Below are 14,945 nucleotides of genomic sequence, written 5' to 3' on the forward strand. Positions count from 1 at the left end.
AAAAAAAAAAAAAAAAAAAAAAAAAAAAAAAAAAAAAAAAAAAAAAAAAAAAAAAAAAAAGGTGGGGGAAGATCTAAGTAGACATTTCTCAAAAGACACACACATGGCCAAAAAGTGTATGAAAAAATACTCATCACTTATCAGAGAAATCCAAATCAAAACCACAATGTGATATCATCTTACACCAGTGAAGATATGGAGAAAGGGAAACGCTCATACACTGTTGGTGGGGATGTAAATTAGTACAGCCACTATGGAAAACGGAATGGAGGTTCCTGAAAAAACTAAATTAGAACTACCATATGATCCAGCAATTCCACTAATAGGTACATCTCCAAAAGAAAGGAAATCAGTATATCAGAGATACTTGCATACCCATGTTTATTACAGCACTGTTCACAATAGCCAAAATATGGAATCAGCCTAAGCACCCATCAGTGGATAAATGCATAAAGAAAATGTGTATATACACAATGACTTATTACTCAGTAATGAAAAATAATTAAATCCTGTCATTTGCAACAACATGGATAGAACTGAAGGTCACCGTGTTAAGTGAAATAAGTCAAGTACAGAAAGACAAATACTACGTTTCTTACTCACGTAGGAAAGCTAAAAACGTGAATCTCATGAACACAGAGAATAAATTGGTGGTTACCACAGGCTGGAAAGGGTAGAGAGGTTGGGATGGCGATGAAGAGAGGTTAATAGATACAATATAGAGGGAAGAAATAAGATCTAATGTTCAGTACATCAGTAGGGTGACTGTGGTTAATAATAATCTATTGTATATTTCAAAATAGCCAGAAGAGAGTAACTTGAATGTCTCTGGACTTCAATGGATAAATTTTACCCATTCAGTGGACTGAATGGATAAAATCAAGCAATGAAGTAAATCCATTCCTTGGAGGTTTTTTTTGTTTTTTGAGACAGAGTCTCACTCTGTTACCCAGGCTAGAGTGCCATGGCTTGATCTCAGCTCACTGCAACCTCCGCCTCTCAGGTTCAGGTGATTCTTGTGCCTCAGCCTCCCAAGTAGCTGGGATTACAGGTACCCACCACCATACTGGGCTAATTTTTTGTATTTTTAGTATTTTCACCATGTTTGCCAGGCTGGTCTTAAACTCCTGACCTCAAATGAACCACCCAACTCTGCCTGCCAAAGTCCTGGGATTACAGGTGTGAGCCACTGCACCCAGCCACGCCTTTTTTTTTTTAAAGCAATACCTCCACCAACAAAAATCAACATTATCAAAAATATTAAACAAACAGCCATAAAATGAATGAAGACTTATGTGCATTCTGGGACTTCCTCAGATGGTCAGGAGGCCAGAACAAATCCCATCTCTTCCTGTGGTTGTGAAAATAAAAGCTTAACTACTCTACACCTTGTTTCAACACTGTAACTCCACACACACACCATGGCATGCTATTCTCGTTTCTTTGCCTTTACTCAGAATGTGCTCCCTCTAGGAAAGGCTTTTCTTTGCCTGACAAAAATTCAGTTCAGACATCTTCTTCAAAAACATCTGCTCTTCACTACCAGACTGGGCAGTCCTCTGTGCTGCTCTCCACTGCTGTACCGTCCCACTGTATGGAAACTCTGGCCACCTGTTTCAGCCTCTCCTGAAGCAAACAGTACCTGGCTTACCTTGATGCCCCTAGTGTTCAGCTGTAGTGAACACTGATAAATCCTAAAAGACCATTGCATGCTTCCCTGTGACAGCCAAGACACTCATTTAAACAAGCAATCTTCCACACCATGTTTCCAGAGACCTGACGTTTGGGTATATTTTCTTATACCATGTTTCCAGAAACTGATGTTAGGGTGTTTTTTTCTTCAACTGATACCCAAGACTTGTTCTTTATTGCTGCTGCTGTTGGAGGTGAGGTTACCAGCAGGCTTTTAAAACCTGTCTATGCACTGAGGCCCCAGTGCCTGTAACTTTGGCACATTCGCATGTAATTTTCCGTCATTTTTGCCTTGAGGGTTGTGGTTTCTGGATCCCTTGCCAGCATCACTAGTCCTGGCACAATATGTGTGCCAACTCAGGAGGGTGCCTCATAGCTTGCATTACTGGAGGCCACTGGATGGTCTGCTCAAGTTTCCTTGACCACTCAATCAAAAATAAAAATAACTGGTCAGGCACAATGGCTCACAACTATAATCCCAGCACTTTGGGAGGCCGAGGCAGGCAGATCACTTGAGGCCAGGAGTTCAAGACCAGTCTGGCCAACATGGTGAAACCCTGTCTCCAATAAAAATAAAATAAAAATAAATTAGCCAGGCATGATGGCAGGCACCTGTAATCCCAGCTACTTGCGAAGCTGAGACACAAGAATCGCTTGAACCCAGGAGGCGGAGGTTGCAGTGAGCCGAGATTGCACCACTGCACTCTAGCCTGGGCGACATGGCAAAACTCTTGCCTCAAAAAATAAATCAAATACAAATAAAAATAACCGATCCAGTCACTCTCACTCCCTTTTGTTGCTTTTTCTTCACAGCATGTTACACTGTCATAATCCCGATTGTGATTTCCACATCTTTTATACAGCATTTTATTAACATAAGAATTATTTTTATAAAGTTCTTAATGCACTATAGATTGAAAGTCAACTTTTTCTCAGCATTTCACTTTTCTCTGTTTTTATTTTTAAAGGAGAATCCTCTGGATCACATTTCAGACATGGAAGAAGTTTGTAAAATTTATGAAAGAGGAAAGAGTAAAAGAAGAAAGGCGACAGCAACTTCGTAGGAAGGTAGCTGAAATCCTTCCAGACTTCCAGGCACCTGGAAGTGACTATGAGCTGTACCAGCAATCAGATACTTGGTCCTTGAATAAGACAAGTCTTTGGTGAACCAATGAACCACGTTAGTGTAATACTCAGGACGGGAACCTCAACTGGTCTGTAATGTGTGTGTTAATCTCCACCCACCCACCCACCTACATACACCTGGTTTATTCTCTGAGCTACTTCTTAGATCAAAGGAATTATTTTGAGAATTTTTATCCCCTTCTTTGACTTTTCCTGGACTGCTAGTCATTCACTATAGCATTTATCACAGTGGGATCATCCAAAGGAACATTCTAGAGGTCTTCTGTTCAAATATATCCTATATATTTTTAGCATAGTAAACTTTAAAAAGGACAAGTGTTTGCCTGCCTGAGCCTGTGAAGACAAATGTGTCCATATAGCTTAACATGAGTTGCTGATAAATGTGACCTTAATTAAATATGAATAAAAAGTAGTGAGTACTTAGAAAAGATCAAGGTGGTCAATCTTCTAGTACATTAGCATCAGTTACAGGCACCCCACCAGACCTTGTCCATTTTAACCACCCCCAATGGCAGACCATGTATCAAGAGGTTATCTACACAGCTGCTGCAGAGGATAGTAGCATATCCTGACTTCAGAGAAACTGAGGCACCAGAGATACTTCTCTTCAGTGCACCTTGATAAGCATGAAGGAAATTCCAAAAGGTAATAAATCGTAACAGTCCAGCAATTCATTAAATTATCTGTTCACACTCCCAACTGCAACTGAATAATACAATTTGTCTTCTAGTACTCAGCTCAGTTTGATCTAGATATTGAGATACCTATCTTGAATTCAAAGAATGTTTTCATCTTTAAGGTGCTATAAAGACTGATAAAATGCTCTCTTCTATGAATTGTCTTAGAGAATTACCTGCTGGGAAAATAATTTTTCATTATAAAATACATGTTTAACAAATTCAAGTAGTCCATAAATGCATATGGTAAAATAAGAAGAAGTCCTGAGGTGACTATTAGTGGTGTACTGAAAATCTGAGTCGGCAAAATAAAACTCTGTGGTTTTTTTTTTTAAGTGACTGTTGTTTTCGTCTCGTACTTCCTAGAAAGGGTATCTAGCCACACCACCTGCTACGTGACTTAGATCTTTTTATCATGGAGGATGTGTGGTATGACAAAACACCTTGAACTGAACTTCATTTCTTCTGTGATATGCCTGTTCCCACACAGCTTTTCCTTAGGATTATACAGTTGTCACACACGCAAAAAAAAAAAAACCCTGTTTTTCTAGACTAACGGCCACTAAAGAAAATTTAACTAAAAGTAATTCATAATACACAACTTTCCATCAAAATCACTATCAGTTTATACTTAAATATGGTACATTTACAAAATATTGGCTGATATTAGCACCTGGAAACAAAATACCAGTTTCGTAATTTTTTTTGTCTTATATATGTTTTTCGTTTTTGTTTCATTTTGTTTGAGACAGGGTCTCACTCTGTCACTGTACTTCAGGCTGGAAGTACAGTGGCCTGATAATGGCTCACTGAAGCCTGGACCTCCCAGGCTCAGGCAATCCTCCAACCTCAGCCTCTCAGATAGCAGGGATTACATGTCCAGCTAACTTTTTGTATTTTTTTTTTAGAAATGGAATTTCGCCATGTAACCCAGGCTAGTCTTGAACTCATGGACTCAAATGATCCTCCCAGCCTTCCAAAGTGCTGAGATTACAGGCATGAGCCACCCAGCTACCAGTTTTCTTTAAATGCCAAGCTTATACATAAGGAAAGGTGACTTCTTTAAGTAAACATGCCAAGAAGCCTAAATAAATCCCAGAAAACTTAAGTCTTCTATCTTAGCTCTATTTTATTTTTGCCTCACCTCAAACATCAACTAGAAATTGAGTCTTTAGCAGCCCATATTCCAATCAGACGAGCTAGACTTTTTCCCTAATACAGAGCCTTCTAAAGAGATACAATGGAAATAGTTTTGATGCTGTTTCTTGCTGGACTATCACAAAGGTATGCTTTGAAATGTTACTGCTAACATAATACCCAAACAAGCAATATCCCTGACCTACAAAAACGGAGAAATCGCCACCAGGAACATGACAGCTTAGAGCTAGGGACAGGCCCATGGGATAGGGACATCGAGGGAGCCAAAGAGGCAGGTATAATGCAGGGTTTTCATAAATCAAAAGACTTCAGCAGATGCTCCAAGAAACACCAGCTATTTTCCTTAAATAATGCACTTTATTTTCCATTTAAACAACTTGGTCACAGGACATTATTTTACATAAATGGCAGTAATTTGTAAAGTTTCCATGTAAAAGGCCTTGTGTCTGAGTCTGAGGTGACAAGAGGATATGAATACAAGTATAAAAACAGTGCAAAATGTTCAGCCCGCAGCCTCTGGAGTTGGCTTCAGAAATCCCCCTTAATGTTGCTAGGCCAGTTACATTAAACATTAAATGTAACATCAGGTAAATATTCCTGGGTTTCCTTTTAGTCTAGCATCCAACCCAGATATGCAATAAAATGAAAAGCTAAAAATCCCTAACAACTCAGACCATTAGATCACGAGTTGGGCTTGCAGGCTCTATAATGTGGCAACTTGTCAGTGGCTCCATCTGAAGAAATACAGAATTTTTGTTGCATCAATAATTAGAATAGACTAGCTCTGCTTTTAAAGCATAAATTCTAGAAGTGAAAGGTGCCATCAGGAAGGCTAGGGCACTAATAAGTCACAAGCCCAACCCAGACATCACCACAGCCTCTAAGACATTTGTCTCCACTAACCATTCAGCCTGCTGCTGATCCTACAGTGAAACACTTAGGATGCCAGCTGAAGCGTGGATGCTTGTCTATCAGCAACATAATTAAGTTTAGCTAATTGTGCAAGAAATGTATATTAGTCACAGCAAACATCCACAGGAACATAATGAATTGTACTCAGCGGTGAGTTTAGCATGGCTTTCCCGCTCCCCTGCATCACCTTTGCAGTGTTTCATACAAAAGGGCGCGTATCTCAAGCTGCTGCTGAGAAAACCAGATTCCAAACAGATGCCTCAGGAAAAGTCTCTTACTATCCATTCCTTGCTTGAGAAAACTCTACTTTTCAAAATGCAAGGTACCAGAACATGGCTAAAATGAAGTTAGGTCATATAAACTTACCTATGTTAAAAAGACCCTTACATCTCACAAAACTTTAATTTTTAAACATCCTGGCTAAAACTGTGCTTCTAGATGTTACAGTTTTGCTTATATTAGTTGAGCTTTATAATAAAAAGCTAATGTCCTACTCAAAGGAAATACATGTCTGTTAAGCAGATGGTCAGTAGTATGCAGAACCTTACTGGCACTGTGTTTTCTGGCAGTGGAAGATTCTAGTATAGAAAATTTTCTCTTGCTAAAAATATTAGAAGTACCAAGGACTATTGCATAAGAGAAAGTTTGTAGCAATTTTTCTGCTAGGCAGATGGTACACCTGAAGACAACAATTACTTCATTCACCAAGAAAAACACTACTTAGATGGCAAAGATTTACAATATCCTAAACACAAACACATATTTGGCTGAGGTGAAATAAGCGGCACGCTGTCCCAAAAACACACTTAAGGTTTTTTACTTTAGCAGCATCAGAGTAACCTACCAAAGAGGCGTTGTTAATGGTTAGTTCATTTCAGGAAAGTTCAGCTAGAACCATAAAAGTACTCTGTGGGTATCATAAGAAACATTTTAAATACTGAATGATTTTCCTCTTTCATGCAATCCTGATCCTCTGTCTCCCTTGAATCTTTCAAATCGGTCTATTCTTCTCCCCTCGGGAACAGTCCACAGTGGTGTGATAATAATCGAAGTGGCCAGACTGTAGTAGGTAATTTATTAAACTCCAAATCCAGCATGTTCATTAACAGAGACTGAGGACGCGAGATGAGAGAAGAGGACCTGCTTGTTTGAAATCATGTTCGAGGGGGTTGCTCCTCTGCCCAAGAGACTGCTGATATATAGGTTCACAAGGCAGTCCTCCACTGCCACCACCACCAAATGCTTCCCTGAAACTGATTCATTCAGAAAGGCCTTGTGCTTTCAAAGACTCCACAACAAACTCATCTGGCCTCTGCAGAGAACCAAGGCCTATAATGAAACCCCTCAAATAGTTTCAGATATAAAAGGCTCCAAAGTCCTACAAACCAAGGATGTCACAGAGCCTACAGAACACTGCTCATGGATTAGCCCCTTGTTTGCTGCTCCTTTTGGTACACACACCTGGGAAATCTTTTCCCACACAAAACCACTGATCTTTTGACAGGTTTAAGCATTCTGTAAACTGCCCATCATGGATTCTCAAGGAACTTACAACAAGTGTCTTCATGCCAATAAACCTGAATAATATACAGAGAGTCCCTCCCATCCATGGAGGTAAGCAGAGTTGCCTCATCCAAGTAACCCTATTAGAGGCAAGTTGTTTACAAAATGGTCATCATTCCTAATTCTCCCAGATGACTTCGGTTTCTTCGTACTACTCATCTTCATCACATCACATTTAGATTGTGAAAAATTTGGCAAGAAGCTAAAATTACTGACTATACTAATGTTTCTATGAATTTGTATTATCAATGGCTGGATAATTAGAGTTGGCTCTACAGCTGACATTCAAAAGCACGACTACCAATTTCTTTCCACATATGCTATCCTTGACATTATCACTACCCCTCTTATTTAAAACCTGTACAGTAAGAAATTTGTTATATCAAATCCAACTTTAATTGTAAGTGAATACTCAGCTCTGGGCCAGGGAGAAGGCATCACTGTACAAACTAGAGTCTGCTAACACACCCAGGCAGAGAGCCTATCATTCGTTAAACAAACCATCTCTGGGGAAAATGACGACAGCCTCAATAAAAATATGGTAACCATCTTAAGGACAGCTCCGATTAATGGCAACAGTAGGGATGGTGCTAGCTGCACAGGGCGGAATTGCAGGAAGTGGCAATATTTCCTCTCAACAAATATAAATCTCTTGCTTAAAGCAGCATGCACAGAATGACTGAAAACGCTGGCAATATTTTCCCTATATTAAGCTATAAGCGAAGGCAAATTTAAGGAGTCATGAATTATCTTTGGGATTGCGAAACAGTTCATGTACAAAACCAACATTTCAAAAGGGTATTTTCCTCATCTGAAATTCCCTCATCTTAATTCTATAGCAGAACAACCCATTGTACATAAATATTTAATCTTTTATACATTTTCAGTTTTAAGATATGATTAAAGAAACAACTTATTATTGTGGGAAGAGCCAGGGAAGAACAGTAATCCATTAACAGTGGAAACCATATATACCCTGTTTCTCTCTCCTAGTGAGATACTGTTATTTAGGTAGGGGTAATTGAGAATTAATGTGCAAGTTAAGTGCGAAGATGTCACTCAACTTCTCAAAGTTCATACCAGAATAATATGAATGCCAGAAGGCTGATTTTCACAATTTAATGCTGTAACTGACAGCATTTGAAATACACGAAGAAAATAATCGAGCCCTTGATGTTACTCAGCCTTCCTACCAGAACAGAGAGTAAAGCGTCCCCACAGGAGTGTCTGTTCTCCTCTTCCAGTCACAGTCACAAGCGTGCTAGCACCTTACCCGGTGAAACACGGAAAGAGGAAAAACACATGAATGCCTACTGGAGTTATTTATAAGAAACCCAAGCAGAATATATAAAAAATAAATAGAACAACTCATCACCTAAGCTCATGGCCACTGAACATTACACTAGCAATAACTGTAACTGTCGTCAACTGTCCTTTCAAGATCAGACAACTGAGCATCAATCTATCTGGTCATCTTCTACTCTGAGTAGTTCATGTCTAATACTTAAGAAGGAGAAATTCTTACAACTGTACAACATGGTATAGGCTTGAAACCCCAAGGCTAATAACACCGTCTTCAAGATTCTAACCCACATTTCTCTTCAGTCATAATATTTTCCTAATACTTCATTACTTCCATGGTGCTCGAGTTGTTTTTCATTGCTTTCCACATCCATCATCCCTCATGTGACCCTCATGACGGCTCTGTGAGGTAGCCACAGCAGGCATCAGTACCCCACTTTACGGATGACCCTGAGACTTGGAAAAGTGACTCAACTAGGGGTCACATGGCTATTAAGAATCGAAAGAGGGACTAGAAACTTTCCTAATCCAAAACTCTTTCCCCCATACTAATCATGGGAATTGCTTCTATCAATTTGTGCATTAGCAATCCACATCCTTCTCAAGTTCAGGCAATTGAGTCAATTAATAAGGTGACTGGAAAGGAATGGCTCTACTTTTACTGCTTCAGTATAAAAGTCTCCTAAGTTGTGGCGTCAGAAAAATTAACTTCTTCCCACTCCAGTCTCTAAACCTGAGCATGGCCCTATAATGCCTTTAAGAAACCGGGGATAAAAATGGACACTGAAGTGTAAAATGGAGGGGAGATGGAGGGGGGAGCCATCATCCCTCAGAGAGCCACTCAAAAGGCACTTCAGACAATGTCCTCGGCAGGGTGGTGGAATGCACGTGTGCCCAGCATGGAGAACTGGTGCCAGTTCCGCAGGAAGCCCCTGTTGTACTGGCCTGTGTCCACGATGAGCCCGCACAGGAGCCGGCGCCCAGTCTTCTGTCGGAGGGCCTGCTGGACTTCCCGCTCAGTCACGTTGTAGCTGATGTTAATCAGCTGGATCAGGAAGATGTAGGCCATGCCTGCTGTGATGATCACAGAGTACCACACGCAGGTGAAGGACAGCGCCGAGCTGGGAGAGGGGAAAAGGCCGTCAGGGCTGCCGCTTTTGTCACATTCAGAAGGCTGTCATCATTCTCACATTTTACACATTTTTTTAAATTTATTACTAAAGACTCTGGCATCTTCCCCAATCCTTGGAACTGGAAGATACGCAGAATGCCAACACCTGCTTAGGTGGGAGAATGTGCATGTTCTATTTTATTCTATAACTACTGGTGCCTGTTTTCTAGTATATTACACTAGAATAGCAGGGACTGTTTTTTGCATTTCGTATCCGCCACACAACCAGCACAGTGCCGGACATAATAGTCTTCAACACCTGTTTGTTAAATGAAAAAATAATCTGTAAATTATATTTCACTCATCAGAAAACAAAGGCGGCCAGGGATTGCTATAAATGTCCTCTAGGAAGCTACAGGTAGATGCCTAGGAACAGTGCTGAAGTTACTCACCTCCATTCTTTCCAGTCCAGTGCTGAGGAATGCAGAGACAATGATGACTCCCAGCACCAGCGGCCCTGTGCTTACTTGAACGTAGGAATACTATAACACTCCAAATTCACCCTCCTAAAGCCCAACGCAATCACATACAACGCAAAGCGCAGGGAAGCTCCTCTCAGGCTCACCAATGAGACAGGTTGCCGGTCAGCCCCTGCCATTTGATCATTTTCAAACACTCACGAATGAAGAGTTAGTCGGAAATAAGTTCATTCAGAATCTTCATTTGTAAAGCTGAAGGGACCTCAGAGATTATTAAATCCAAGGATCTCACCAAAAAGATGAGGTGCTGTGAATCACCTGCACAAAGCAGGGTAAGAAGCAATGGCAGGACTGCATTCCTCGGTTCACTCACGTCCCCACCAAGTGCAAACACACATGCTGTCCTTCAGGACACGCCTCACCTGCAGCGTTAGCGGAGAATTTCACACACTGGAGATACTCTCCACACACTGACGAAGCAAACTTACTCTGAGGAGGACCAATCTATTCTAATAATGCCCACAGGTGTCTGGTTCTAGGATGACAATGGGGAGATGTGTCCACAGATTAATAAAAACAAATGCCAGACAGGGATACTTTGTAGAGAAAGCAAGAATTGTTCTGAAAATGAAGAGTGAGAAGAAAGAAAAGGACTCAACCATAGACACCACAGAGCCCGTGTGTCAGAGACAATGATGAAGGGAAGGGAATACACAGCATGGGCAGAAGGAGGCCCTGGCATTCAGGGGAGGGTGGGGTGCCGAGGCTGAAGCTGAAGAATCCCAGCTTTTGCCATGGCCTGGAAATCTTCACAATCTATAAAGAGGCCTAAGGAAATTTTGACCTACATATCACAGTAATCATGAGTGGTGATGAAAAGCAGAAAGAAAGTAGAACAGGAGAAACCAAGAGAGGTTAGAAAGAAAAGAAAGGTGATCTCAAAAGGGTCGGGAGCAAAAAATTAAGACTGGGCTAAAAAGCATCAGAAAGCGGCAGTAAAGTGAGAAAGTTCCTAATCATTATGACAAAATAGGCACATATGTGCCCTGGGGCAGCTAGTTTTTGTTTGTTTTAGTTTCACCATTGCTACTTTGAACCGGTGAGTGGTCATTAGACCCTGGAAGCCCCTGAGTAGGCCTGGGTCCTGTTTGTACAGCACTAGTTCTTCACTTTTTGAAGGCCAACAATCCTTTTAACAGCACCCTAGAAAAACATACATCACCAATGCACAATTTTGTTGGCAATTTCAAGGATACCCAGCATTCCCACAGCCTGGCCTATGCAACAGGACACCCAGCATTTCCTGTCAATGGCAACATGCAGGTGGACATTTATACTGTGGTATCCACGGCTCACCTGTAGTTTGCATAAACTCCAGGACAATAGAAGAGAGCTGTGAAGACACTTCTATCTCTACAAATGGTGTCCAAGGTCAGTGTGATCCCATACACCGAGGTGAGCAAGAAGATCAAAAGGGCAAGTATAAACGCTTGATGATTTGATTCTCCAACGCAGCTATTTATCCTCAAAACAGCATAGAGAAATAAAAAAGCAAACACATTTTTAAGAGCTCTCTAGATAACATATAATAAACAAGAAAGCTTTTAAAATACGGCAAGCATAAATTCCAAGTATTAAGAAGTTCTCTTACTTTTTCCATTTTAGGGAATCAGAACCATGCACACCGAGGGACTATTTATATTCTCTTCTCTTTGCAAAGCGGAATCACAGTGTCGGTTTCAGGACAAGACTAAGTAAAAAGCAGAATCTGGCTAACAAATCTTCCTAAATACCAGTAAATAAAGTCTATTGCCCAGCTATGGAGACCTAACATTGTCCTCACCATGTTAAGGAAGGGAGAGAAACAGAATTATGAAAATTTAAAAATGCTAAATTGGAAGTATTACAGATTATGGGAAAATAATGTTAAATATACAAAGAGTAATATAAACATCCAAAGAGATTAGAAACATAGTGGGGGGGAAAAATAACTTGATAACATGCAGGCTCTTCAGCAGGTAAAAATAGTTCTGTGTCATGACCATTTGTAGGCCACGATGTACGGGGACTCCCTTCTAGCGCCTGCACACCAGGGTGCTCTGGTGGGCACAGATCTGCTGTTAGGTGAGCCCTCTGCAAGCCAGCATTTGTAAATGGGCCAACACACGTATACATACATACACACACACACACACACATGTAAATAAGTCAGGAAGACACAGAAGTAGAATATCTAAAAATGAAAACACCTGTTTACTTCTAAAGACAAAGACCCAGGAAAGAGCTGTCCCTGCACTTGAGGTCCACTCCGATGCCTCTGACCCTCTCCTGCATGCCCATCTGAGGAGGAGGTACACTACAGGACCAGAATCCTAGACACGAAAAGCATAATTCATTGGGCACAACTGCCTGAAGAGCAATAAACCTGCAAACATGCTACTTACGGTATTCATACCTGAATTCATTGTAGTCCCTTTAGTTTAGATGTATTTAATGAAGCTGCAACAGTATCTTTAAACATTGCACTTCATATCCTATGGGGCCTTACGTACCTTCATTTGTTACTGGCCAACTGGGAGGTACAAAAGCCCATTTCTTCACAAACAACCAATAACAGAGTTTTTCTGGTAGGGCCTCAATTCAATAATGTTAAGTAGAAATCATCGGTAGCATCAAAAACGGTTAAGTATGTATGGCCAGGGGGCAAAAGAGTCACCTAAAAATGGGGGTACACTTTCTTGAGCTTTATGTTCAGAAACAAATAGCACAGGGAAGTATGCTTATAATGCTTCTGATCAATTTTTAAGAAAAAAATCATTCAACTGTAGATATTTCTCTATCAGAAAGGAGAAAATAAATGAGGAGTTGTGCAAAAGAAAGTTGAAGAAAAAAAAAAAACCCAAGTTTTCTGTTATTCTTCAGGAAATGACTGTAGGAACTAAATTTGTGAAATTCGAAAACCTGATGACTAAGTGGGAACATCACAACAGCCCACAAATATCTACAAGGTGTAAAGCTGGGAAGGAGAGAAATTTTCGGATCACACAAGGGAAGATCAAATGTAACTAGAGAGTTTTACATGAATTTACACTTCCCAAGCCTCCAAATGTTTCCAACATACCAGACACAATGATGATCCATTCTCCTCACACAGATGCCACATATCCGGCAGTGCCACGCCCGGGCTGGTCGCACCAGCTGGCACTTAGCACACCAGTCCTCCTTCACTTTGGTGGGGCTTCCAGCCGGCAGCCTGGAAGAACCCTTGGGGTCATCCTTCACTGTGCGATTGTTGAGACTGCCTGATGTGTCTGCCCCAGGGAACCCTTTGGTCTTCTCCTGCCCTTTTCTGTTCAGGCACTCCAGCTGGCTGCTGCTTAGAGATCTGTCACTGCTTGCTGGAATGCTGAGGTAGCCTGGATTCTTCTTGGCTCTGTGCAAGGCTAAGAGTATCAGAAATAACCCGCAGGTAAGAACAGCCAGCTGAACGGGCCCCACACGTCCTTTGGGGACCACTTCCTGCAGGAACACATAGTACATGTAGCCCAGTGAGAACAGTCCAAGGCTCAGGAAAAACAGGGTCTGTTCTTTCCTTCTGTGAGTGAGGTAGTAGTACCACAGTGCCAGCACAGGAAGGGAGGTCAGAACCACCACCCCCAGGAGGAAATGCCAGGAAGCCACATGCAGGAAGACAGGCAGCAGGACAAGTGGAGGGATGATGCTGATGTTCACTTTTTTGGCTCCCCTAAGCCAAGGAATTCGGAGGCGATCAGAAATTGTATCCATGATTCTTTCACAAGTCTCTGGCTGTAAAGATTTACATGTAATCCATCTATTCAGAAAAAGCACAAAGAGGAGGGACTTTATGTGGGTTTGCTGAATTAAAAGCTACAGAACACTGAATGCCAAACAGCAGGATAAACGATAAAAGCAACCAAAGACCAAGCATTTTTCCTCCTTACTACTCAACTAAGCTTTTCAGATTCACGTCTTTTTTTAAAATGGGAACAAGATGTTTAAAAACTTAATGGTCAAGATTATTTCTCCCCTAAACAAATACACAGGTATAGATACATAACGCAAGTCATGTTTACATCTTATGACCTACCTGTACAGTCACAAGAATCTCAACAAAAATCACAATCTAGTTGTAAGGACAACATGGGCATTCAACAACTATTAGGTAAGTGACAAAACAGCAATAATCAATGAACTCTTGTGATCAAACATTATAAGCAGTGCTCAGCGAGTCAATACTTCTGGGTGGAGTCATCAGAGCGGTCTTTGCGGAAAAGGTGGGATCTGTGCTCAACCTTGATGTCCAGCTAGCATTTGAATGAATGGAGAGAGAGGCAGGAAGGCCTTCCAGTGGAAAGAAATGTGTGCAGCACACACCTGGCATGAGCCCAGGGAGTAGACCAGTCCAGCAAGGACGGGGCTACAGAGAGAAGAATGGAGATCAAACTAGAGTGAGTCAAATGACTGAACTTGGCGAAGAGAATGACATTTGTTGACTGTTTTGCACACTTAGGCTATGCTATGTTTTATATGTTTATATAGAACATAGCATATGCTGAGACCTAATCCCCAATGCAAGGGTATTAAGAGACAGGCCTTTAGGAGGGTATTAAGTCAGGAGAGCAGAACCCTCATGAATGGAATTAATGCCTCTAAAAAAGAGACCCGTATTTTGGGAGGCCGAGGCGGGCAGATCACGAGGTCATGAGCTGGAGACCAGCCTGGCCAATATGGTGAAACCCCATCTCTATTAAAAATACAAAAATTGGCCGGGCACGGTGGCTCAAGCCTGTAATCCCAGCACTTTGGGAGGCCGAGGCGGGTGGATCACGAGGTCAAGAGATCAAGACCATCCTGGTCAACATGGTGAAACCCCGTCTCTACTAA

At 41.3% G+C, this 14,945-nt stretch overlaps 2 protein-coding genes across 8 annotated transcripts in view; one reads left to right on the forward strand and one right to left on the reverse strand.

Annotated features, from left to right (window-relative positions):
- The window catches only part of CCDC191 (coiled-coil domain containing 191), a 94,072-nt gene extending 90,218 nt beyond the window's left edge, over window positions 1–3,854 (forward strand). For both annotated transcript variants that reach the window (XM_017547727.2, XM_017547728.2), the window contains exon 17: window positions 2,661–3,854. In XM_017547727.2, coding sequence (XP_017403216.1) covers window positions 2,661–2,859 — 199 coding nt within the window. In that variant the 3' untranslated portion in view covers window positions 2,860–3,854. The remainder of the gene's footprint in view (window positions 1–2,660) is intronic.
- A 1,154-nt stretch (window positions 3,855–5,008) lies between these two features.
- ZDHHC23 (zinc finger DHHC-type palmitoyltransferase 23) overlaps window positions 5,009–14,945 on the reverse strand; it is a 15,009-nt gene continuing 5,072 nt past the window's right edge. Inside the window, exons 2-5 of one of the 6 annotated variants that reach the window (XR_001830712.2) lie at window positions 13,162–13,872; window positions 11,397–11,564; window positions 10,463–10,575; window positions 9,488–9,571 (exon numbers count right to left, since the gene is read on the reverse strand). Coding sequence is in view for 5 of the 6 variants with exons in the window: in XM_037745438.1 (XP_037601366.1) it covers window positions 9,304–9,571; window positions 11,397–11,564; window positions 13,162–13,872 (1,147 nt within the window). In the remaining variant the exon portion in view is untranslated. Of the gene's footprint in view, window positions 9,572–10,462; window positions 10,576–11,396; window positions 11,565–13,161; window positions 13,873–14,945 lie in introns of all 6 variants that reach the window. The other 5 variants (XM_037745439.1, XM_037745438.1, XM_017547739.2 and 2 more) reach the window with 5 other exon arrangements.

Source organism: Cebus imitator, unplaced genomic scaffold (assembly GCF_001604975.1).
Source record: "Cebus imitator isolate Cc_AM_T3 unplaced genomic scaffold, Cebus_imitator-1.0 Scaffold201, whole genome shotgun sequence".
Classification (NCBI taxonomy): Eukaryota; Metazoa; Chordata; class Mammalia; order Primates; family Cebidae; genus Cebus; species Cebus imitator.